Source organism: Staurois parvus, unplaced genomic scaffold, assembly GCF_062004578.1.
Source record: "Staurois parvus isolate SC_StPar_1 unplaced genomic scaffold, SC_StPar_1.0 ptg001181l, whole genome shotgun sequence".
Lineage (NCBI taxonomy): Eukaryota > Metazoa > Chordata > Amphibia > Anura > Ranidae > Staurois > Staurois parvus.
Genome location: NW_028318977.1, coordinates 2,190,964 through 2,218,012, shown reverse-complemented (window position 1 = coordinate 2,218,012; position 27,049 = coordinate 2,190,964). Strand labels below are relative to the sequence as shown.

Sequence of the window (27,049 nt, the reverse complement as noted above, 5' to 3'; positions counted from 1 at the left end):
CAATTCACAAAAAGAACATTGGGGAACTGGAGAAAGTACAGAGAAGGGCAACCAAACTGAAAAGAGGCATGGAGGAGCTCAGCTATGAGGAAAGATTAGAGGAACTGAATTAATTCTCTACTGAGAAGGGAGATTAAGGGGGATATGACCACCATGTATAATACATAAGAGGGGATAGGATCTCCATGTATAATACATAAGGGGGGAGATGATCACCATGTATAATACATAAGGGGGGATATGATCACCATGTATAATACATAAGGGGGGATATGATCTCCATGTATAATACATAAGGGGGGATATGATCTCCATGTATAATACATAAGGGGGAATATGATCACCATGTATAATACATAAGGGGGATATGATCTTCATGTATAATACATAAGGGGGGATATGATCTCCATGTATAATACATAAGGGGGAATATGATCTCAATGTATAATACATAAGGGGGGATATGATCTCCATGTATAATACATAAGGGGGATATGATCTCCATGTATAATACATAAGGGGGGATATGATCTCCATGTATAATACATAAGGGGGATATGATCTCCATGTATAATACATAAGGGGGGATATGATCTCCATGTATAATACATAAGGGGGATATGATCTCCATGTATAATACATAAGGGGGATATGATCTCCATGTATAATACATAAGGGGGGATATGATCTACATGTATAATACATAAGGGGGATATGATCTCCATGTATAATACATAAGGGGGGATATGATCACCATGTATAATACATAAGGGGGGATATGATCTCCATGTATAATACATAAGGGGGGATATGATCACCATGTATAATACATAAGGGGGGATATGATCTCCATGTATAATACATAAGGGGGGATATGATCTCCATGAATAATACATAAGGGGGGATATGATCTCCATGTATAATACATAAGGGGGGATATGATCTCCATGTATAATACATAAGGGGGATATGATCACCATGTATAATACATAAGGGGGGGATATGATCTCCATGTATAATACATAAGAGGGGATATGATCTCCATGTATAATACATAAGGGGGATATGATCTCCATGTATAATACATAAGGGGGGATATGATCTCCATGTATAATACATAAGGGGGATAAGATCTCCATGTATAATACATAAGGGGGGATATGATCTCTATGTATTATACATAAGGGGGGATATGATCTCCATGTATAATACATAAGGGGGGATATGATCTCCATGTATAATACATAAGGGGGATATGATCTCCATGTATAATACATAAGGGGGATATGATCACCATGTATAATACGTAAGGGGGATATGATCACCATGTATAATACATAAGGGGGGGATATGATCTCCATGTATAATACATAAGGGGGATATGATCTCCATGTATAATACATAAGGGGGATATGATCTCCATGTATAATACACAAGGGGGATATGATCTCCATGTATAATACATAAGGGGGATATGATCTCCATGTATAATACATAAGGGGGGATATGATCTCTATGTATTATACATAAGGGGGGATATGATCTCCATGTATAATACATAAGGGGGGATATGATCTCCATGTATAATACATAAGGGGGATAAGATCTCCATGTATAATACATAAGGGGGATATGATCTCCATGTATAATACATAAGAGGGGATATGATCTCCATGTATAATACATAAGGGGGGGATATGATCTCCATGTATAATACATAAGAGGGGATATGATCTCCATGTATAATACATAAGGGGGGTATGATCTCCATGTATAATACATAAGGGGGGATATGATCTCCATGTATAATACATAAGGGGGGATATGATCTCCATGTATAATACATAAGGGGGGATATGATCTCCATGTATAATACATAAGGGGGGATCTGATCTCCATGTATTATACATAAGGGGGGATATGATCTCCATGTATAATACATAAGGGGGGGTATGATCTCTATGTATTATACATAAGGGGGGATATGATCTCCATGTATAATACATAAGGGGGGATATGATCTCCATGTATAATACATAAGGGGGATAAGATCTCCATGTATAATACATAAGGGGGATATGATCTCCATGTATAATACATAAGGGGGATATGATCTCCATGTATAATACATAAGGGGGATATGATCTCCATGTATAATACATAAGGGGGGATATGATCTCTATGTATTATACATAAGGGGGGATATGATCTCCATGTATAATACATAAGGGGGGATATGATCTCCATGTATAATACATAAGGGGGATAAGATCTCCATGTATAATACATAAGGGGGATATGATCTCCATGTATAATACATAAGAGGGGATATGATCTCCATGTATAATACATAAGGGGGGGATATGATCTCCATGTATAATACATAAGAGGGGATATGATCTCCATGTATAATACATAAGGGGGGTATGATCTCCATGTATAATACATAAGGGGGGATATGATCTCCATGTATAATACATAAGGGGGGATATGATCTCCATGTATAATACATAAGGGGGGATATGATCTCCATGTATAATACATAAGGGGGGATCTGATCTCCATGTATTATACATAAGGGCGGATATGATCTCCATGTATAATACATAAGGGGGGGTATGATCTCTATGTATTATACATAAGGGGGGATATGATCTCCATGTATAATACATAAGGGGGGATATGATCTCCATGTATAATACATAAGGGGGATAAGATCTCCATGTATAATACATAAGGGGGATATGATCTCCATGTATAATACATAAGGGGGATATGATCTCCATGTATAATACATAAGGGGGGATATGATCTCAATGTATAATACATAAGAGGGGATATGATCTCCATGTATAATACATAAGGGGGATATGATCTCCATGTATAATACATAAGGGGGATATGATCTCCATGTATAATACATAAGGGGGATATGATCTCCATGTATAATACATAAGAGGGGATATGATCTCTATGTATAATACATAAGGGGGGTATGATCTCCATGTATAATACATAAGGGGGGATATGATCTCCATGTATAATACATAAGGGGGGATATGATCTCCATGTATAATACATAAGGGGGGATATGATCTCCATGTATAATACATAAGGGGGGATCTGATCTCCATGTATTATACATAAGGGGGGATATGATCTCCATATATAATACATAAGGGGGGATATGATCTCTATGTATTATACATGAGGGGGGATATGATCTCCATGTATAATACATAAGGGGGGATATGAGCTCCATGTATAATACATAAGGGGGATAAGATATCCATGTATAATACATAAGGGGGATAAGATCTCCATGTATAATACATAAGGGGGATATGATCTCCATGTATAATACATAAGGGGGATATGATCACCATGTATAATACATAAGGGGGGGATATGATCTCCATGTATAATACATAAGGGGGATATGATCTCCATGTATAATACATAAGGGGGGATATGATCTCAATGTATAATACATAAGAGGGGATATGATCTCCATGTATAATACATAAGAGGGGATATGATCTCCATGTATAATACATAAGGGGGGATATGATCTCTATGTATTATACATAAGGGGGGATATGATCTCCATGTATAATACATAAGGGGGGATATGATCTCCATGTATAATACATAAGGGGGATAAGATCTCCATGTATAATACATAAGGGGGATATGATCTCCATGTATAATACATAAGAGGGGATATGATCTCCATGTATAATACATAAGGGGGGGATATGATCTCCATGTATAATACATAAGAGGGGATATGATCTCCATGTATAATACATAAGGGGGGTATGATCTCCATGTATAATACATAAGGGGGGATATGATCTCCATGTATAATACATAAGGGGGGATATGATCTCCATGTATAATACATAAGGGGGGATATGATCTCCATGTATAATACATAAGGGGGGATCTGATCTCCATGTATTATACATAAGGGGGGATATGATCTCCATGTATAATACATAAGGGGGGGTATGATCTCTATGTATTATACATAAGGGGGGATATGATCTCCATGTATAATACATAAGGGGGGATATGATCTCCATGTATAATACATAAGGGGGATAAGATCTCCATGTATAATACATAAGGGGGATATGATCTCCATGTATAATACATAAGGGGGATATGATCTCCATGTATAATACATAAGGGGGATATGATCTCCATGTATAATACATAAGAGGGGATATGATCTCTATGTATTATACATAAGGGGGGGATGATCTCCATGTATAATACATAAGGGGGGATATGATCTCCATGTATAATACATAAGGGGGGATATGATCTCCATGTATAATACATAAGGGGGGATATGATCTCCATGTATAATACATAAGGGGGGATATGATCTCCATGTATAATACATAAGGGGGGATCTGATCTCCATGTATTATACATAAGGGGGGATATGATCTCCATATATAATACATAAGGGGGGATATGATCTCTATGTATTATACATGAGGGGGGATATGATCTCCATGTATAATACATAAGGGGGGATATGAGCTCCATGTATAATACATAAGGGGGATAAGATATCCATGTATAATACATAAGGGGGATAAGATCTCCATGTATAATACATAAGGGGGATATGATCTCCATGTATAATACATAAGGGGGATATGATCACCATGTATAATACATAAGGGGGGGATATGTTCTCCATGTATAATACATAAGGGGGATATGATCTCCATGTATAATACATAAGGGGGGATATGATCTCAATGTATAATACATAAGAGGGGATATGATCTCCATGTATAATACATAAGGGGGATATGATCTCCATGCATAATACATAAGGGGGATATGATCTCCATGTATAATACATAAGAGGGGATATGATCTCTATGTATTATACATAAGGGGGGATATGATCTCCATGTATAATACATAAGGGGGGATATGATCTCCATGTATAATACATAAGGGGGGATATGATCTCTATGTATTATACATAAGGGGGGATATGATCTCCATGTATAATACATAAGGGGGATAAGATCTCCATGTATAATACATAAGGGGGATATGATCACCATGTATAATACATAAGGGGGATATGATCTCCATGTATACATAAGGGGGGGTATGATCTCCATGTATAATACATAAGGGTGGATATGATCTCCATGTATAATACATAAGGGGGATATGATCTCCATGTATAATACATAAGGGGGGATACGATCTCCATGTATAATTAATAAGAGGGGATATGATCACCATGTATAATACATAAGGGGGGATACGATCACCATGTATAATACATAAGGGGGGATACAATCTCCATGTATAATTAATAAGAGGGGATATGATCACCATGTATAATACATAAGGGGGGATATGATCTCCATGTATAATACATAAGGGGGGATATGATCACCATGTATAATACATAAGGGGGATATGATCGCCATGTATAATACATAAGGGGGGATATGATCTCTATGTGTAATACATAAGGGGGGATATGATCTCCATGTATAATACATAAGGGGGGGATATGATCTCCATGTATAATACATAAGGGGGATACGATCACCATGTATAATACATAAGGGGGGATACGATCACCATGTATAATACATAAGGAGGGATACAATCTCCATGTATAATTAATAAGAGGGGATACGATCACCATGTATAATACATAAGGGGGGATATGATCTCCATGTATAATACATAAGGGGGGATATGATCTCCATGTATAATACATAAGGGGGGATATGATCTCCATGTATAATACATAAGGGGATATGATCACCATGTATAATACATAAGGGGGGATATGATCTCCATGTATAATACATAAGGGGGGATATGATCTCCATGTATAATACATAAGGGGGGATATGATCTCCATGTATAATACATAAGGGGGGATATGATCTCCATGTATAATACATAAGGGGGATATGATCTCCATGTATAATACATAAGGGGGGATATGATCACCATGTATAATACATAAGGGGGGATATGATCTCCATGTATAATACATAAGGGGGATATGATCTCCATGTATAATACATAAGGGGGATATGATCTCCATGTATAATACATAAGGAGGGATATGATCTCCATGTATAATTAATAAGAGGGGATATGATCTCCATGTATAATACATAAGGAGGGATATGATCTCCATGTATAATACATAAGGGGGGGATATGATCTCCATGTATAATACATAAGGGGGTATGATCTCCATGTATAACACATAAGGGGGGATATGATCTCCATGTATAATACATAAGGGGGGTATGATCACCATGTATAATACATAAGGGGGATATGATCTCCATGTATAATACATAAGGGGGATATGATCTCCATGTATAATACATAAGGGGGGGATATGATCACCATTTATAATACATAAGGGGGATATGATCTCCATGTATAATACATAAGGGGGTATGATCTCCATGTATAACACATAAGGGGGGATATGATCTCCATGTATAATACATAAGGGGGGTATGATCACCATGTATAATACATAAGGGGGGTATGATCACCATGTATAATACATAAGGGGGGATATGATCTCCATGTATAATACATAAGGGGGATATGATCTCCATGTATAATACATAAGGGGGGATATGATCTTCATGTATAATACATAAGGGGGATATGATCTCCATGTATAATACATAAGGGGGATATGATCTCCATGTATAATACATAAGGGGGGATATGATCTCCATGTATAATACAAAAGGGGGGATATGATCTCCATGTATAATACATAAGGGGGGATATGATCTCCATGTATAATACATAAGGGGGGATATGATCTCCATGTATAATACATAAGGAGGGATATGATCTCCATGTATAATACATAAGGGGGATATGATCACCATGTATAATACATAAGGGGGGATATGATCTCCATGTATAATACATAAGGGGGGATATGATCTCCATGTATAATACATAAGGGGGGGATATGATCTCCATGTATAATACATAAGGGGGATATGATCTCCATGTATAATACATAAGGGGGATATGATCTCCATGTATAATACATAAGGGGGGATATGATCACCATGTATAATATATAAGGGGGGATATGATCTCCATGTATAATACATAAGGGGGATATGATCTCCATGTATAATACATAAGGGGGATATGATCTCCATGTATAATACATAAGGGGGATATGATCTCCATGTATAATACATAAGGAGGGATATGATCTCCATGTATAATTAATAAGAGGGGATATGATCTCCATGTATAATACATGAGGAGGGATATGATCTCCATGTATAATACATGAGGAGGGATATGATCTCCATGTATAATACATAAGGGGGGGGATATGATCTCCATGTATAATACATAAGGGGGTATGATCTCCATGTATAACACATAAGGGGGGATATGATCTCCATGTATAATACATAAGGGGGGTATGATCACCATGTATAATACATAAGGGGGATATGATCTCCATGTATAATACATAAGGGGGATATGATCTCCATGTATAATTCATAAGGGGGTGATATGATCACCATGTATAATACATAAGGGGGATATGATCTCCATGTATAATACATAAGGGGGTATGATCTCCATGTATAACACATAAGGGGGGATATGATCTCCATGTATAATACATAAGGGGGGTATGATCACCATGTATAATACATAAGGGGGGTATGATCACCATGTATAATACATAAGGGGGGATATGATCTCCATGTATAATACATAAGGGGGATATGATCTCCATGTATAATACATAAGGGGGGATATGATCTTCATGTATAATACATAAGGGGCATATGATCTCCATGTATAATACATAAGGGGGATATGATCTCCATGTAAAATACATAAGGGGGGATATGATCTCCATGTATAATACATAAGGGGGGATATGATCTCCATGTATAATACATAAGGGGGGATATGATCTCCATGTATAATACATAAGGGGGGATATGATCTCCATGTATAATACATAAGGAGGGATATGATCTCCATGTATAATACATAAGGGGGATATGATCACCATGTATAATACATAAGGGGGGATATGATCTTCATGTATAATACATAAGGGGGGATATGATCACCATGTATAATACATAAGGGGGATATGATCTCATGTATAACACATAAGGGGGGATATGATCTCCATGTATAATACATAAGGGGGATATGATCTCCATGTATAATACATAAGGGGGGATATGATCTCCATGTATAATACATAAGGGGGATATGATCACCATGTATAATAATTAAGGGGGATATGATCTCCATGTATAATACATAAGGGGGGATATGATCTCCATGTATAATACATAAGGGGGATATGATCACCATGTATAATACATAAGGGGGATATGATCTCCATGTATAATACATAAGGGGGATATGATCTCCATGTATCATACATAAGGTGGGTATGATCACCATGTATAATACAAAAGGGGGGATATGAATACCATATCATCATTGCTGTAGTCAAATACTACCACTGGCATGCAAGAACTAAAGTGGCCAAGCACAATGAATTTTTCCCATCTAGGAAAATTGCAGATTTAGTTCTATCAGAGTTGAGATGGATAAAGAGTTTGGAGATGCAGAAATGTTGGAGGAATACAAAATTATGGAACGGAGTTTATTTATAGCATGCAAATTCTATTTATAACTTTCCTTTATTTTGAACTGCTGAGTTTTTGACCCGAAGAATCATTGCATTTGTGTTATTTTCATATTTTTTTTTTATGACGGTTACAGTTTTATTACTATGTATTTTTGTTTGTTTTTTACAAATAAACATTTCCACACATACAGAATAAGAACAGATACAGAGAATTGCACCCGGCATACAGGACAAGATGGTACTGTGTAGAGTCAGTACATTCGGTATAAGAACAGCTGCTGAGAATTAGAAGAAGCACTGAGAAGTGGCGCTGTGCACACACAGAATGAGATTTGTATTTGGTGTACAGGGTGTGATGCAGGTCAGGTGTCTGAATGAGGAAGCAGGTCTTTGTAGTTGTTGTCACAGCCTTTGTAAGACCTGCCCACCCCCACTTCACATTCTTGCAGTACTGACTTCCTCGTACTGTCAGTCCGGTGCTGAGATCTGAGCACTCCGCACTCTTCACACTTCACTCAGGATGGGGCTGAAGTGCTGCAAGCAATACTGCGGGTGCTGCCCCTGCATGTGCTGCCACTCTGTGGATATCCCACAAATAGGACACAGCAGTTCCATGACCTATTCGACAGGTAACCCCAAGCCAGGTTCGCCGGTGGAAGGGCCTAAGGAGTACAAAACCCACACTCTGAGCCGAGGGCTCTCGGTGGTAAAGCTGGAAAGCTTTCTCAATGGTGAGGATAACCCAAGCTTTGTTGACAGCCCCAATGGAGAACCACCCAACCCCGACAGGCGCACATCGAAACCTAAAACCGTTGCCTTCAGCATAGGAGAACCCAGCATTCCAGTCAACATAAAGGCTTCAGGGAAGAGGCAATCCGAAAGGATAGCGTACTTGTCCCACAAGGTCTCCACCTACAGCTACAAGCCACGTTCTGATGAGGACCTGGAGGTCCACAAGGGTGAGAAGCTGGAGGTTCTGCAAGAGAAGGGAACATGGATTCTGGCCAGGACTCTCAGTGACGATGGGGAGTGCAAAACCGGCTACATCCCACGGACCTTCCTGGCCAACGCCGGGAGTCTCGAGGCTGAGGAGTAAGTCATGGTGCACATTGTTTTATCACAGTTTCCACATCACTGGGCACTTGATAGGGTCTATTCTTGAAGCAGTGAATGTGACTTTCACCAAACCTTCCCTGCAGGGAATCTTCCAGGTGCATGCTTTTGAAATAAAGGTGATTCTCTAACAGAGAATTCTTGATAAAAGCCACATCCACTGCTTTATGCAGAAACCCGATCACTCTAATACTGGGTTTGTCAACCAGGGTTCCATGGAACTCTACAGTTTCTCCAAAGGTTGTTAGAGGTTCCTTGAGCAATGTCAATCTCTCAGACAAGTTCCCACTGACACCATTGTTCTTTTAGCCATCTGTAAGGGGGGACATCCTTCCCAATGACCACAATTATAAGGAGCATTCTTCCCACTGACCACCAATGTGAGGGACAGTCTTCCCACTGTAGATATATTCATTTTTAGCAGGAGACTCGAAATTTACTTTAAGAGTTCTTCAAGAGCTTGCTAGGGGTTCCTTGAGAAACAAGCAATTCCTGCCTCTCAGATACAGTAAGTTTGCACTAATACCATTGATCTTTACAGCTATCTGAAAGGGGTGAGTTCATCCCAAAGACAAGTGTGAAGAGCATTCTTCCCACTGACCACCAATGTAAGGGACAGTCTTTCCACTGATCACCAACGTAAGGAGCATTCTTCCAAATGACCACCAATGTGAGGGACAGTCTTCCCACTGACCACCAATGTAAGGAGCATTTTTCCTACTCTCCACCAATGTAAGGAGCATTCTTCCCACTGACCACCAATGTAAGGGGTATTCATGCTAATGACCACTAATGTAAGGATCATTCTTTCTACTGGCCACCAAGGTAAGGGGCATTCTTCAGAATGACCACAAATGTAAGGGGCATTTTTCCCTCTTACCACCAATGTAAGGGATATTCTTCCCACTGACCACCAATGTAAGGGACATTCTTCCTACTGACCATAAATGTAAGAGGCATTCTTCCCACTGACCACCAATGTAAGGGGCATTCTTCCCACTGAGCTCAAAAGTAAGGAACATTCTTCCCACTGACCACCAATGTAAGGGAAATGCTTCCTACTGACCTCCAATGTAAGGAGCATTCTTCCTACTCACCACCAATGGAAGGAGCATTCTTCCCACTGATTACCAATGTAAGGGGTATTGTTCCCTCTGGCCATCAATGTAAGGAGCATTTTTCCCACTGACCACCAATGTAAGGGGCATTCATGTTAATGACCACTAATGTAAGGATCATTCTTCCTACAGTCCAGCAATGTAAGGGGCATTTTTCCCGCTGATCACCAATATAAGGGGCATTCTTCCCACTGATCACCAATGTAAGGGGAATTTTTCCCGCTAACCACCAATGTAAGGGACATTCTTAAAACTGATCATCAATCTAAGGGGCATTCTTCCCATTCATCACCAATGTAAGGGACATTCTTCCCACTGATTACCAATGTAAGGGGCATTGTTCCCTCTGGCCACCAATGTAAGGGGCATTGTTCCCTCTGGCCACCAATGTAAGGGGCATTCTACCCACTGACCACCAATGTAAGGGGCATTTATGCTAATGACCACTAATGTAAGGATCATTCTTTCTACTGGCCACCAATGTAAGGGGCATTTTCCCCACTGATCACTAATGTAAGGGACATTCTTCCCACTGATCAACAATGTAAGGGACATTCTTCCCACTGACCACCAATGTAAGGGACATTCTTCTCACTGACCACCAATGTAAGGGGCAATCTTCCCACTGATCACCAATGTAAGGGACATTCTTGCCACTGATCACCAATGTAAGGGACATTCTTTCCACGGACCACCAATGTAAGGGACATTCTTTCCACGGACAATTAATGTAAGGGGCATTCTTACCTCTGACCACCAATGTAAGGGGCATTCTTCCCACTGACCACCAATTATAGGGGGCAATCTTCCCACTAGTCACTGATGTAAGGGGCATTCTTCCCACTAGTTACCGGTGTAAGGGACATTCTTCCCACTGACCACCAATGTAAGGGACATTCTTCCCACTGATTACCAATGTAAGGAGCATTCTTCCTATTTGCCACCAATGTAAGGGACATTCTTCCCACTGATCACCGATGAATGTAAGGGACATTCTTCCCACTGATCACCAATGTAAGGAACATTCTTCGCACTGACCACCAATGTAAGGAGCATTCTTCCTACTCGCCACCAAAGTAAGGAGCATTCTTCCCACTGATTACCAATGTAAGGGGCATTGTTCCCACTGATCACCAATGTAAGTGGCATTCTTCCCACTGACCACCAATGTAAGGGATATTTTTTCCCACTGACCACCAATGTAATGGGCATTCTTCCCTCTGACCACCAATGTAAGGGATATTCTTCCCTCTGACCACTAATGTAAGGGGCATTCGTCCCACTGACCACCAATGTAAGGGACATTCTTCCCACTAACCACCAATGTAAGGAACATTCTTCTCACCGATCACCAATGTAAGGAGCATTCTTCCCACTGATCACCAATGTAAGGGACATTCTTCCCACTGATCCCCAATGTAAGGGACATTCTTCCCACCGATCACCAATGTAAGGGACATTCTTCCCACCGATCACCAATGTAAGGGACATTCTTCCCACTGATCACCAATGTAAGGGGCATTCTTCCCTCTGGCCACCAATGTAAGGGGCATTCTTCCCACTTATCACCAATGTAAGGGGCATTCTTCCCACTGACCACCGGTGTAAGGGACATTCTTCCTACTGGCCACCAACGTAAGGGCATTCTTCCCACTGACCACAAATGTAAGGGACATTCTTCCCACTGATCACCAATGTAAGGACCATTCTTCCCTCTAACCACCAATGTAAGGGATATTCTTCCCACTGACCTCCAATGTAAGGGACATTCTTCCCACTGACCACCAATGTAAGGGACATTCTTCCCACTGACCACCAATGTAAGGAACATTCTTCCCACTGATCACCAATATAAGGAACATTCTTCCCACTGATCACCAATGTAAGGGGCATTCTTCCCACTGATCACCAATGTAAGGGGCACTCTTCCCACTGACCACCAATGTAAGGGACATTCTTCCCTCTGATCACCAATGTAAGGGGCATTCTTCCCACTGATCACCAATGTAAGGGGCATTCTTCCCACTGATCACCAATGTAAGGGGCATTCTTCCCACTGATCACCAATGTAAGGGGCATTCTTCCCACTGATCACCAACGTAAGGAACATTCTTCCCACTGACCTCCAATGTAAGGGACATTCTTCCCACTGATCACCAATGTAAGGAGCATTCTTCCTACTCGCCACCAAAGTAAGGAGCATTCTTCCCACTGATTACCAATGTAAGGGGCATTGTTCCCACTGATCACCAATGTAAGGGACATTCTTCCCACTGACTACCAATGTAAGGGACATTCTTCCCACTGATCACCAATGTAAGGGACATTCTTCCCACTGATCACCAATGTAAGGGGAATTCTTCCCACTTATCACCAATGTAAGGGACATTCTTCCCACTGATCACCTATGTCAGGGATATTCTTCCCACCGATCACCAACGTAAGGGGCATTCTTCCCACTGATCACCAATGTAAGGGACATTCATGCTAATGACCACTAATGTAAGGATCATTCTTCCCACTGATCATCAATGTAAGTGGCATTCTTCCCACTGACCACCAATGTAAGGGACATTCATGCTAATGACCACTAATGTAAGGATCATTCTTCCTACCGGTCACTAACGTAAGGGGCATTCTTCCCACTGACCACCAATGTAAGGAACATTCTTCTCACCGATCACCAATGTAAGGAGCATTCTTCCCACTGATCACCAATGTAAGGGACATTCTTCCCTCTGATCACCAATGTAAGGGACATTCTTCCCACCGATCACCAATGTAAGGGGCATTCTTCCCACTGACCACCAATGTAAGGGGCATTCTTCCTACTGACCACCAATGTAAGGGACATTCTTCCCACTGATCACCAATGTAAGGGACATTCTTCCCACCGATCACCAATGTAAGGAGCATTCTTCCCACTGATCACCAATGTAAGGAACATTCTTCCCACCGATCACCAATGTAAGGGACATTCTTCCCACTGATCACCAATGTAAGGGACATTCTTCCCACCGATCACCAATGTAAGGGGCATTCTTCCCACTGATCACCAATGTAAGGGACATTCTTCCCACTGATCACCAATGTAAGGGACATTCTTCCCACTGACCACCAATGTAAGGGACATTCTTCCCACTGATCCCCAATGTAAGGGGAATTCTTCCTACTGATCACCAATGTAAAGGACATTCTTCCCACTGATCACCAATGTAAGGGACATTCTTCCCACTGATCACCAATGTAAGGGACATTCTTCCCACTGACCACCAATGTAAGGGACATTCTTCCCACTGACCCCCAATGTAAGGGACATTCTTCCCACTGACCACCAATGTAAGGGACATTCTTCCCACTGATCACCAATGTAAGGGACATTCTTCCCACTGATCGGCAATGTAAGGGACATTCTTCCCACTGACCATCACACCAATGTATCGGGATTTGTAGATCTAGTCATTTTTAGGTCCTCAAGCCCCGGAAAGTTATTTCAAGGGTTCCTCTGTGTTGAAGAGTCTGAGAGGTTGTACATGGATAGGCTGTGAAAGCCTTTGTTGGGGCTCATTCACACCACACAGCGTATGTTACTCGTAACGCATGTGCACCAGCCTGTGGTGTGAAGGGGCATGGCTTAAGACACATTGCAATGCTTGCTTTGTTTTTGATCGTCTATGTATTCCCAGCCGTGGCAACGCGTTGAGACGCAACGTAACGTGTTGCGCCGCAAAGAATTGCTGTACGTCCAGATATTTCTCCAGCGCCTGCCAACACAATGCTTTTGTCATGAACTGGGAACATAGACGGAGATAGTATCTGCCGGGTCCTGGGGCTGATCAGTGCACTAGGTGTGAATGAGCCCCACCCGAAGGACTCATTCACACCAGCAGCTGCGCGGTTCCAGTGGCTGCAAGATAATTCGCCTTACATTCTGTTGGTTTCAAATCTCACACGTGTAATGCAAAAAAAAAGATAAAAAGGGACATGCTGTATTGTACTCTGATACATCTGTGAACTACAGAACACCTCCCCTGTGTTATAGTGATGAGACCAGAGGAAGGTGTTCTGTAGTCCTGTCCTTGTTTGGCAGTGCTCTCTGACTGTGCTGAATCTTTGCAGTAGCATCATTGTCATCCTAGGATAGGACTACATGACACCTCCTATTTTTGCTTATCTCCATACCAGAGAGGGGAGGTGTTTTGTAGCCCTTCGCTTGGGTGGCAATGCTCTCTCACTGTGCTGAATCTTTGCAGCTGCATCATTGTCATCTTAGGATAGGACTACAGAGCACCTTCTCTTTTTGCTTATCTCCATAACAGAGAGGGGAGGTGTTCTGTAGCCCTGTCCTTGGGTGGCAATTTGCTCTCTCTGTGCTGAATCTTTGCAGTAGCATCATTCTCATTCTAGCATAGGACTACAGAACACCTCCTCTTTTTGCTTATCCCCATAATATGGGGGGGGGGGTATGTAGCCCTGTCTTAGGATGACAATGATGCTACCACACAGATGCAGCACAGTGAGAGAGCCACCGAAGGATAGGGCTACAGAACACCTCCCCCTTTGTTATGGAGGATGAGAAGAGGGGGAGGTATTCTGTAGTTCTATTTTAAAAAGGCAACACTGCTCCTTTATATATAGAGTGTGCAACCATTGTCATCCTAGGGCAAGACTACAGAACACCTCCACCCCATGTTACAGCGATTAGAATAGAGCTGTTTTGTAGTTCTATCCTAAGGTGGCAGTGCTGCTCCTCCACAGGTACAAAACTGTGAGTCAGCATTGTCACCCTAGGACAGGACTACAGAATGCCTCCACTCTACATTATGGAGATTAGAATGGAGGTGTTCTGTAGTTCTATCCTAGAGTGACAACGCTGCTCCTCCACAAATGCAATACAGTGCTGTCACACTATTTAAGGCCTACAGAACCCCTCCTCTGTGTTCTGGAGATGAGAAGGAGAGATGTTCTGTAGTACTAGTCTGTTACGAACATGAGAATTGGTAGGGGGGTGTTTTGTAGTCCTATCCTAGAGGATAGAGAGGATAGGACTACAGAACACCTCTCCTTTTTCTCATTTCCATAACACAGAGAAGGGGCTCTGTAGTCTTACCTTAGTGTGACACTCACTCACTGTAGTCCTGTCCAGTACAAAGCTGCTTCTCCATAGACACAGGCCAGTGAGTGAGTGTTGTCACCATAGGACAGGAGGTGTGTTACTGGCGGGATCACCAGGTGAAAGGAAACAGGCCTGAAAAGAGAAAACGAATGCAGCCATCCCATCCAAGGACTGGTAATCTGCAATAGATGACATTTTTCTTCTTGGGTTTAGATACACTTTATTATCGACAATATGTAACTGTTCAGCCGGAATTAAATAAATTGTGGAAAAAATATGTCAGGCCGATGTCTCTACCTACACCACCTACTGACATCTTCCACTCGTGGCTCGGAGGGGGGGGTCACTGCGCACCTACAGGCTCCATCCCCACCTCGGGAAAATATCAGGGGCAGACTGACCATTTGGAAACTCGGCCACTGCCCGAGGGCCCAGGGTCAGTAAGGGGCCCCATGAGATGCCCCTGGTACCTTTTTCATAGGCTTTTTTGAGTTTGGGCAAGGGCACAGGGGCCCCATGATCCCCTATTGTTCGGGGGCCCCATGAGTTGTCACTCCGCCCCTGGATCCTATAGACACTGCCATACACACTCATGGTTCTAGTAAACTGTTGTAGAAAACAGGAATTCTTGGCTTACACATTGTATACTGAAATACGGGTTCCAGCCAGGCCAACTAGATCATCACGATCCATATCTGGTCAACTGTGCCAGAGTGATCCCTCTGTAGCCAACTGTGCCAAAGTGATTCCTTTCTGGCCAACTGCTTAAAAGTGATTCCTCTGGCCAACTGTGTCAAAGTGATCCCTCCTTGGCCAACTGTCCCAAAGTGATCCCCCTCTAACCAACTGCATCAAAGTGATCCCTCCTTGGCCAACTGTCCCAAAGTGATCCCCCTTTAACCAACTGCATCAAAGTGATCCCTCCATGTCCGACTGTGTCACAGTGGCCATTCCCTGGCCAACTGTGTCAAAGTGATCTCTCCCTGTCCAGCTGTGCCACAATAATACGTCTTTGGCCAACTGGGCCAAAGTGACCATTCTCTGGCCAACTGTGTCAAAGTGATCTCTCCCTGTCCAGCTGTGCCACAATAATACATCTCTGGCCAACTGTGCCAAAGTGACCATTCTCTGGACAACTGTGTCAGTGATCCCTCTCTGGCCAACTGCTTAAAAGTGGTCCCTCTGGCCAACTGTGTCAAAGTGATTTCTCCTTGGCCAAATGCATCAAAGTGATCCCTCCTTGGCCAACTACCCCAAAGTGATCCCTCTCTAGCCAACTGCATCAAAGTGATCCCTCCTTGTCCAGCTGTGCCAAAGTGATCCCTCTCTGGCCAACTGTGTCAAAGTGATCCCTCCCTGTCCAGTTGTGCCAAAGTGATCCCTCTCTGGCCAACTGTGTCAAAGTGGCCATTCCCTGGACAATTGTGCCAAAGTGACCATTCCCTGGACAATTGTGTCAGTGATCCCTCTCTGGCCAACTGCGTCAAAGTGATCCCTTTCTGGCCAGCTGTGTCAAAGTGATCCCTCCTTGGCCAACTGCCCTAAAGTGATCCCTCTCTAGCTAACTGCATCAAAGTGATCCATCCATGTCCAGCTGTGCCAAAGTGATCCCTCTCTGGCCAACTGTGTCAAAGTGATCCCTCTCTGGCCAACTGGATTTAAATGATCCCTCTCTGGCTAACTGTTTCAAAGTGATCCCTCTTTGCTCAACTGTGTCAGTGATCATTCCCAGGTCAACTGCATCAGAGTGATTCCTCTCTGCCAACTGCATTAAAGTGATCCCTCTCTGCCAACTGCATTAAAATGATCCCTCTCTGCCAACTGCATTAAAATGATCCCTCTCTGCCAACTGCATTAAAGTGATCCCTCTCTGCCAACTGCATTAAAATGATCCCTCTCTGCCAACTGCATTAAAGTAATCCCTCTCTGTCAACTGCATTAAAGTAATCCCTCTCTGCCAACTGCATTAAAGTGATCCCTCTCTGCCAACTGCATTAAAGTGATCCCTCTATGCCAACTGCATTGAAGTGATCCCTCTCTGGCCATATGTTTCAAAGTGATCCCTTTCTGGCCAACTGCATGAAAGTGATCTCTCTCTGGACAACTGTTTCAAAGTGATCCCTTTCAAGCCAACTGTGTCAAAATGATCCCTCTGGCCAACTCTGTCAAAGTGATCATTCCCTGGCCAATTGCATCAAAGTAATCCCTCTCTAGCTAACTAAGCCAAAGTGACCATTCCATAGCCAACTGCATTAAAGTGAACCCTTTCTGGCCAACTGCATCAAAGTGCTTCCCCTGGCCAACTGTGTCAAAGCGATCCCTCTCTGGCCAACTGTGTCAAAATGACCATTCCCTGGGCAACTGCATTAAAGTGATCCCTCCCTCGACAGCTGAATTATATTGATCCATCTCTGGCTAACTTTTTAAAAGTGGTCCCTTTCTGGCCAACTGCATCAAAGTGATCCCTCTGGCCAATTGTACCAAAGTGATCCCTCTGGCCAATTGTACCAAAGTGATCCCTCTTTGGCCAACTGCATCAAAGTGATCCCTCTCTGGCCAACTGTGTCAAAGTGATCCCTCTTTGGCCAACTGTACCAAAATGATCCCTCTTTGGCCAACTGCACCAAAGTGATGCTTGTGTTGCCAACTATACCAAAGTGATCCCTCTTTGGCCAACTGCATCAAAGTAATCCCTCTCTGGCCAACTGTGTTAAAGTGACCATTCCCTGGCCAACTGCTTTAAAGTGACCCCTCTCTGGCCAGCTGTATTGATTTGATCTCTCTACGGCTAACTGTTTCAAGGTGATCCCTTTCTGGCCAACTTCATCAAAGTGATTCCTCTGGCCAACTGTGTCAAAGTGATCTCTCTCTCTCTTTCCAGCCAGCTGCATAAAGTGATTCCTATTTAGCCAGTTGTGTCAAAGTGATCCCTCACTTACCAACTGCATTAAAGCGATCCCTCTCTGGCTGTTAAAAGTGATCCCTTTCTGGCCAACTGTGTCAAAGTGATCACTCTTTGGCCTGCTGTATCAAAGTGATCGCTCTTTGACCTGCTGCATCAAAGTGATCCTTCTGGCCAACTGTGTCAAAGTGATCCTTCTGTGGCCTGCTGCATCAAAGTGATCACTCTTTAGCCTGCTACATCAAAGTGATCCCTATGGCCAAGTGAAACATTTTTGGCTAACTGTGTCAAAGCGACTCCTTTCTGGCTAATTGTGTCAAGGTGATCCCAGTCTGGCCAGTTGCAAAAAACAGACCCCTCTCTAGCCAAGTGCCTCAAAGCGATTCCTCTGTGGCTAACTGTGTCAAAGTGATCCCTCTCTGGCCAGTCCCTACTCTTGTGAGTAAAATGCCAAAAACATGTCCTCACCATTTCTTCAGAGCTGCAGCGGACCTGCAATTCACAGTATTGTCACAGAATTTAACACTTTCTCTGCCAGAGTTTTTCCCATATGCCAATAAAACACTGATCTCAGACTTCACCATTCAGAAAGGGCCACCTGAAACCAAACGCTGACTGAAAGCTCCTTCATCAGTGCCAACACACCACAGTAAATGGAAAAAATGTGCACCTTTATTAACAGCACAAAGGTGTGCTGTGGCACGATGTGCCTTGAACTCTACTGTATTACCTCAACTGCCCCAGATTCTAAGAAACTGATCTAGATGAAACACAATCCTGGTGTCCTGCAGATCTAGTCTGTGCCCTAGAGCTAAGGGCGGGAACACTCCACAACACTCATTGACTATCAAAATACTCCTCCAGTCCTCCACACTTACCACCAATGTTCACTTTAGCCCCCACTCACCACAAATGTACCTCATCAGCCCCCACTGATTACCAATGTACTCTTTCAACCTCTGTTGCCTCCAATATAGGCCCCTACTGACCACAATAGTACCCTGGCAGCCCCTAACCGACCTCCTATGTAACCCTCCAGCCCCCACTGTCACCAGTCCATTTTTTTTTTGCTTCAGTGGCTCCCTTTGACCACCATGGTACCCTCTCAGCCCTTCTGACCTCCTTTGTAACCCTCCATCCCCCACTGACACCAGTCCATTTTTTTCCTTAGTGGCTCTCTTTGACCACCATGGTACCCTCTCAGCCCTTCCGACCGCTTATGTAACCCTCCAGCCCCCACTGACACCAGTCCACTTTTTTTTTTTGCTTAGTGGCTCCATTTGACCACCATGGTACCCTCTCAGCCCTTCTGACCTCCAGTGTAACCCTCCAGCCCCCACTGACACCAGTTCATTTTTTTTTTTTTTGCTTAGTGGCTCCCTTTCACAACCATGGTACCCCCTTGGCCCTTTTGACCTCCTATGCAACCCTACAGCCCCCACTGACACCAGTCCATTTTTTTTTTTATTGCTTAGTGGCTCCCTTTGAGCATCATGGTACCCTCACAGCCCTTCTGACCTCCAATGTAACCATCCAGCCCCCACTGTCACCAGTCCATTTTTTTTTTTTGCTTCAGTGACTCCCTTTGACCACCATGGTACCCTCTCAGCCCTTCTGACCTCCTTTGTAACCCTCCATCCCCCACTGTCACCACTCCATTTTTTTTGCTTCAGTGGCTCCCTTTGATCACCATGGTACCCTCTCAGCCCTTCTGACCTCCTTTGTAACCCTCCAGCCCCCACTGACACCAGTCCATTTTTTTCCTTAGTGGCTCTCTTTGACCACCATGGTACCCACTCAGCCCTTCCGACCGCTTATGTAACCCTCCAGCCCCCACTGACACCAGTCCACTTTTTTTTTTTGCTTAGTGGCTCCATTTGACCACCATGGTACCCTCTCAGCCCTTCTGACCTCCAGTGTAACCCTCCAGCCCCCACTGACACCGGTCCATTTTTTTTCCTTAGTTGCTCTCTTTGACCACCATGGTACCCTCCCAGCCTTTCTGACCTCCAATGTAACCCTCCAGGCCCCACTGACACCAGTTCACTTTTTGTTTTTGCTTAGTGGCTCTCTTTGACCACCATGGTACCCCCTCAGCCCTTTTGACCTCCTATGCAACCCTACAGCCCCCACTGACACCAGTCCATTTTTTTTCCTTAGTGGCTCGCTTTGACCACCATGGTACCCTCCCAGCCTTTCTGACCTCCAGTTTATCTCTCCAGCCCCCCCTAACACCAGTCTATTTTTTTCCTTAGTGGCTCTCTTTGACCACCATGGTACCCTCTTAGCTCTTCTGACCTCCAGTGTAACCATCCAGCCCCCACTGACACTAGGCCTTATTGTTTTTTTTTTCTCAGACCACCATGCCTTCCATGGAAACTGATAAAAGGCATTTTTTCCCTCACGTTGACCACCAGATATTTTCTTTCCGCTAGCTACTTATATTCTCCCCATTGGGACACAAAATCTAAACTGACAAGGGTTTTATCCCTTCCAACTAAGAAAAACTAAGAATAATAAAACAGCCGAGGATCACAGGAGATAATTCTACTTCAAACAATACAAAATTTGTAGCAAAATGGTTAAAATCTATTTTTGAACCAGTGATGTACTCGTACGTCACTGGACTTTTGGTGCCTAGAGTTGGGTGATGCCTGCATCACCCCAGAGCCTTTTTAGAGCCGCCAGTTGGCTCTCTTGTACAAGCAATCGGAGCAGCTAACTAGCCGCTCGATTATTGTACAAACAATGGAAGGGTTGCACCTTGCGCATCTCTCTCGGGATCTTCCATCCCACCGGGAGACCCGAGCGACCAGCTGGCACGTCAAACAACCGAATAAAGTCGAAATCGGCATTGATCGAATCTTTTTTCTCTAGGGTGTCTGCTTTCAGGGAAAAAAAAAAAATAAATATATATATTTTAGAAAATATATCTTGTTGGGGGGGGGGGGTTGTGTAATCTTCAGGCCTAAAATGATTTTTCAAACGTGTGCAAAAATTTAAATTGTTAAAGCGTTGCCTATGAACAGTAAAATGTACGACATTTGTTGCCGTTGTACGGGTGTGTGCAGTTCTAAAGTGTGACAAGTTTGGTGTCTATCTACTCGGCGTAACATCATCTTTTATATTTGACAACAAAATTGGGTTACGCATTGTGTTATTTTGCAATAACATTCAAAAAAGTGTATTTTCTAACAATTGTGTTTGAAAAATCGCTGCGCAAATCCTGTGTGACATGAAAAAAAAAGCAAAAACCACCAATTTATTCTCTAGGGCCTCTGCTTTAAAAAAATAAAAAAATAAATAAATAAAAATAAAATATATATATACAGTGGGGCAAAAAAGTATTTAGTCAGCCACCAATTGTACAAGTTCTCCCACTTACAAAGATGAGAGAGGCCTGTAATTGGCATCATAGGTAGACCTCAACTATGAGAGACAAAATGAGAAAACAAATCCAGACAATCACATTGGCTGATTTGGAAAGAATTTATTTGCAAATTATGGTGGAAAATAAGTATTTGGTGAATATGAAAAGTTCATGTCAATACTTTGTTATATATCCTTTGTTGGCAATGACAGAGGTCAAACGTTTCCTGTAAGTCTTCACAAGGTTGGCACACACTGTTGCTGGTATGTTGGCCCATCCTCCATGCAGATCTCCTCTAGAGCAGTGATGTTTTGGGGCTGTCGCTGGGCAACACGGACTTTCAACTCTCTCCAAAGGTTTTCTATGGGGTTGAGATCTGGAGACTGACTAGGCCCCTCCAGGACCTTGAAATGCTTCTTATGAAGCCTCTCCTTCGTTGCCCGGGCGGTATGTTTGGGATCATTGTCATTGTCATGTTGGAAGACCCAGCCACCTTTCATCTTCAATGCCCTTGCTGATGAAAGGAGGTCTGCACTCAAAATCTCACGATACATGGCCCCATTCATTCTCTCCTGTACATGGATCAGTCGATCTGGTCCCTTTGCAGAGAAACAGCCCCAAAGCATGATGTTGCCACCCCCATGCTTCACAGTAGGTATGGTGTTCTTTGGATGCAACTCAGCATTCTCTCTCCTCCAAACACGACGAGTTGTGTTTCTACCAAACAGTTCTATTTTGGTTTCATCTGACCATATGACATTCTCCCAATCCTCTTCTGGATCATCCAAATGCTCTCTAGCAAACTTCAGACGGGCCCGGACATGTACTGGCTTAAGCAGGGGGACACGTCTGGCACTGCAGGATCTGAGTCCCTGGCGGCGTAGTGTGTTACTGATGGTAGCCTTTGTTACATTGGTCCCAGATTTCTGCAGGTCATTCACTAGGTCCCCCCGTGTGGTCCTGGGATTTTTGCTCACCGTTCTTGTGATCATTTTGACCCCACGGGGTGAGATCTTGCGTGGAGCCCCAGATCGAGGGAGATTATCAGTGGTCTTGTATGTCTTCCATTTTCTAATTATTGCTCCCACAGTTGATTTGTTCACACCAAGCTGCTTGCCTATTGCAGATTCAGTCTTCCCAGCCTGGTGCAGGTCTACAATTTTGTTTCTGGTGTCCTTCGACAGCTCTTTGGTCTTCACCATAGTGGAGTTTGGAGTGTGACAGTTTGAGGTTGTGGACAGGTGTCTTTTATACTGATAACAAGTTCAAACAGGTGCCATTGATACAGGTAATGAGTGCAGGACAGAGGAGCCTTTTAAAGAAGAAGGTACAGGTCTGTGAGAGCCAGAAATCTTGCTTGTTTGTAGGTGACCAAATACTTATTTTCCACCATAATTTGCAAATAAATTCTTTCCAAATCAGCCAATGTGATTGTCTGGATTTGTTTTCTCATTTTGTCTCTCATAGTTGAGGTCTACCTATGATGCCAATTACAGGCCTCTCTCATCTTTGTAAGTGGGAGAACTTGCACAATTGGTGGCTGAATAAATACTTTTTTGCCCCACTGTATATATATATATATATTGTTTGAGGGTTCTAAGACATTTTCTAGCAATAAATACTGATATTAAGTCTAGGTTTAGGCTCCATTAACACTGAGCGGAGTTGTTTCAGGCGTTTTTCATTTTTTTTTTCATTTGCAAATATTATAGGTGTTCTTTCAGGCATTTTTCATTTAGGCATTTTTTGCTGTGGCCAGTACAAATAGAAATAGCTGCTGTTTGAGCTGAAAACACCTGAAGAAACGCTTGAAAAAAAACGCTTGAAAAAAAAACGCTTGAAAAAAAATGCTTGAAAAAATGCTATAAACAAAGAAAGACCAAACAATTTTGAAAAAAAAAACCCACATTTTTGACTTTTTGGTATTAAACATGCCCAATAAAAAAATGTTAAAAATCAAATTTGTCATAAATTTCGGCCAAAATGTATTCTGCTCCATGTCTTTGCTAAAAAAAAATCCCAATACGTGTAAATGAATTGGTTTACGTGAATGTTATAGCGTTTACAAATGGCGCTATAGATACTGGGATTTTTTTATTTTATACTAGTAATGGCGGTGATCAGCGACTTATAGCGGGACTGCGGTGGGAATTCTGACACTGTAGGGGAACTGACTTGGTGTCACTAACATCCCAAGTGACACCAATACAGGGAATAGTGCTAATAAAAATGTTGTACTAATGGCACTGGGCAGGAAGGGGTTAACATGAGGGATGATCAAAGGGTTAACTCTGTGCTGTGTGTGTTTTACTAAGGAGACATGCTCTGCAGAGAGATACAAAGCAGCATGTCCTTGCTGGCAGGGGAGAAATCTGTGTTGTTTACACACAGGTCTCTCCCCTGTCAGTGTTACTCATGCCAGTGGGGAATCTCCGTCCGAGACCAGATAATTGACATTCATAGCCGCCAGGACCTGGTGATTGACATCCGTAGTCAATAAGGATGACGCGGGTAGGGCGGTGCACGGAATCTCCAGCTAGTAGGGCGGTGTGGGGAATCTCCGACCGGGACCCGGTGATTGACATCTGTACCCTTCAATGGTGGTACAGGGGGAGGGGGGTCGGTGCATGGAATCTCCAGACAGTAGGGCGGTATGGGGAATCTCTGACCGAAACCCGGTGATTGACATCTATAGCAGCCAATGGCGGCGCGGGTAGGGCGGTGCACGGAATCTCCGACCGGGACCCGGTGATTGAAATCCATAGCCGTCTATGCTGGTGCAGGGGGAGGGGGCGGTGCATGGAATCTCCAGCTAGTAGGGCAGCGTGGGGAATCTCCGACCGGGACCCGGTGATTGATATCTGTAGCCTTCAATGGTGGTACAGGGGGAGGGGGGTCAGTGCGTGGAATCTCCAGACAGTAGGGCGGCATGGGGAATCTCCGACCGAAACCTGGTGATTGACATCTATAGCAGCCAATGGCGGCGCAGGTAGGGCGGTGCACGGAATCTCCGACCGGGACCCGGTGATTGACATCGATAGCCGTCTATGCTGGTGCAGGGGGAGGGGGCGGTGCATGGAATCTCAAGCTAGTAGGGCAGCGTGGGGAATCTCCGGTCGGGACCCGGTGATTGACATCTGTAGCCTTCAATGGTGGTACAGGGGGAGGGGGTCAGTGCGTGGAATCTCCAGACAGTAGGGCGGCATGGGGAATCTCCGACCGAAACCCGGTGATTGACATATATAGCAGCCAATGGCGGCGCGGGTAGGGCGGTGCACGGAATCTCTGACCGGGCCCCGGTGATTGACATCCATAGCCGTCTATGCTGGTGCAGGGGGAGGGGGCGGTGCATGGAATCTCCAGATAGTAGGGCAGCGTGGGGAATCTCCGGTCGGGACCCGGTGATTGACATCTGTAGCCTTCAATGGTGGTACGGGGGGAGGGGGGTCGGTGCATGAAATCTCCGGACAGTAGGGCGCCATGGGGAATCTTCGACCGAAACCCGGTGATTGACATCTATAGCAGCCAATGGCGGCGCGGGTAGGGCGGTGCACGGAATCTCCGACCGGGACCCGTTGATTGACATCCATAGGCGGGGGAGGTGGCGGTGCATGGAATCTCCAGCTAGTAGGGCAGCGTGGGGAATCTCCGGTCGGGACCCGGTGATTGACATCCATAGCCATCAATGGTGGCACGAGTAGGGCGGCGTACGCGCGCACCCCCCCTACTTGGAAATGCAAATCACATATACAGTACATGATTTCACGCAGCCCTGCCGCCCTGTAGCAGTAGTTCTACTATAGGGCAGTGGCCAAGCGGTTAAAGAAAGAAGGACTTATGAGGACATTTTCAGTTTTCCCTTTTCTGCTAACTGTAGGAAGCAGAAAGGCATTAAATACGCCTGACGGGGAAGGGGGGGAAATCCCTGTCCCTGGCTTACACCCAACTTGAACGTTGAATTCCGCCCAACCCAAACACTCTAAACCGGCTCGGTGAGTCTACAGTAAGTGACGTAGGAATCAGACAAGCTGGGGAATTTTTGAAAACTTCCCTGAAATGACAACAGCTGACCTGTCCATGTCTGTATTCTGAATGTGCTGAGCCCCGGGGACCAGACCTCCCCAACCCCCAGCCCCTCTTTATTCATGTCCCTGCACTCCTGAAGACCCCGACCTACCTTACCCTCCTCTAGTCATATCCTCTGACAACTTGTACCTTCTCTATTTTGTAAGCTTTGCCTATGCATTGCACATTGTAGTAATGTTTTGCATTTTTTTGAGTCCCGAGAAGAAATTTGCCCATTTTTTATACAAGGAAAAAAAACTGGTGCACTAGAAATATTTTTTTCACAAAAAAGTTGCCAGCACCATATATAGGATATGCTATATACAAGGCTTTTTTCAGCAGGATTGTGGGGGGATGCAGTTCCGGCACCTCCAGTGCTGAATGTGTGCTGGAGGATCTATTGTTGCTGGCTGCTTGTGGATCTATTGTCACTGAAAGGGGTTTATTTTTGTGTGGTGGTCTATTGTTGCTAGTGGGGGATCTATTGCTGCTGGTGGGGGATCTATTGTTGATGGAGGAGGGGTCGGGAGGGGTCCATTGTCTATTGATGCTGGCTGCTGGGGGGTCTGTTGTTGCTGGGGTGGTAGTGCCGGGACAAGGTCATTTAGAGCCCATACCAAACTGTGCCCCACCAAATTGTATGAGCATTAGGTGTCAGCAAAAATGC

At 43.7% G+C, this 27,049-nt stretch overlaps 1 protein-coding gene across 1 annotated transcript in view; it reads left to right on the top strand.

Moving 5' to 3' along the window:
* The first annotated feature begins 9,183 nt into the window (after positions 1 to 9,183).
* LOC149438564 (tyrosine-protein kinase Src42A-like) overlaps positions 9,184 to 27,049 on the top strand; it is an 84,738-nt gene continuing 66,872 nt past the window's right edge. Inside the window, exon 1 of the mRNA XM_089659691.1 lies at positions 9,184 to 9,790. Coding sequence (XP_089515817.1) covers positions 9,219 to 9,790 — 572 coding nt within the window. The 5' untranslated portion in view covers positions 9,184 to 9,218. The remainder of the gene's footprint in view (positions 9,791 to 27,049) is intronic.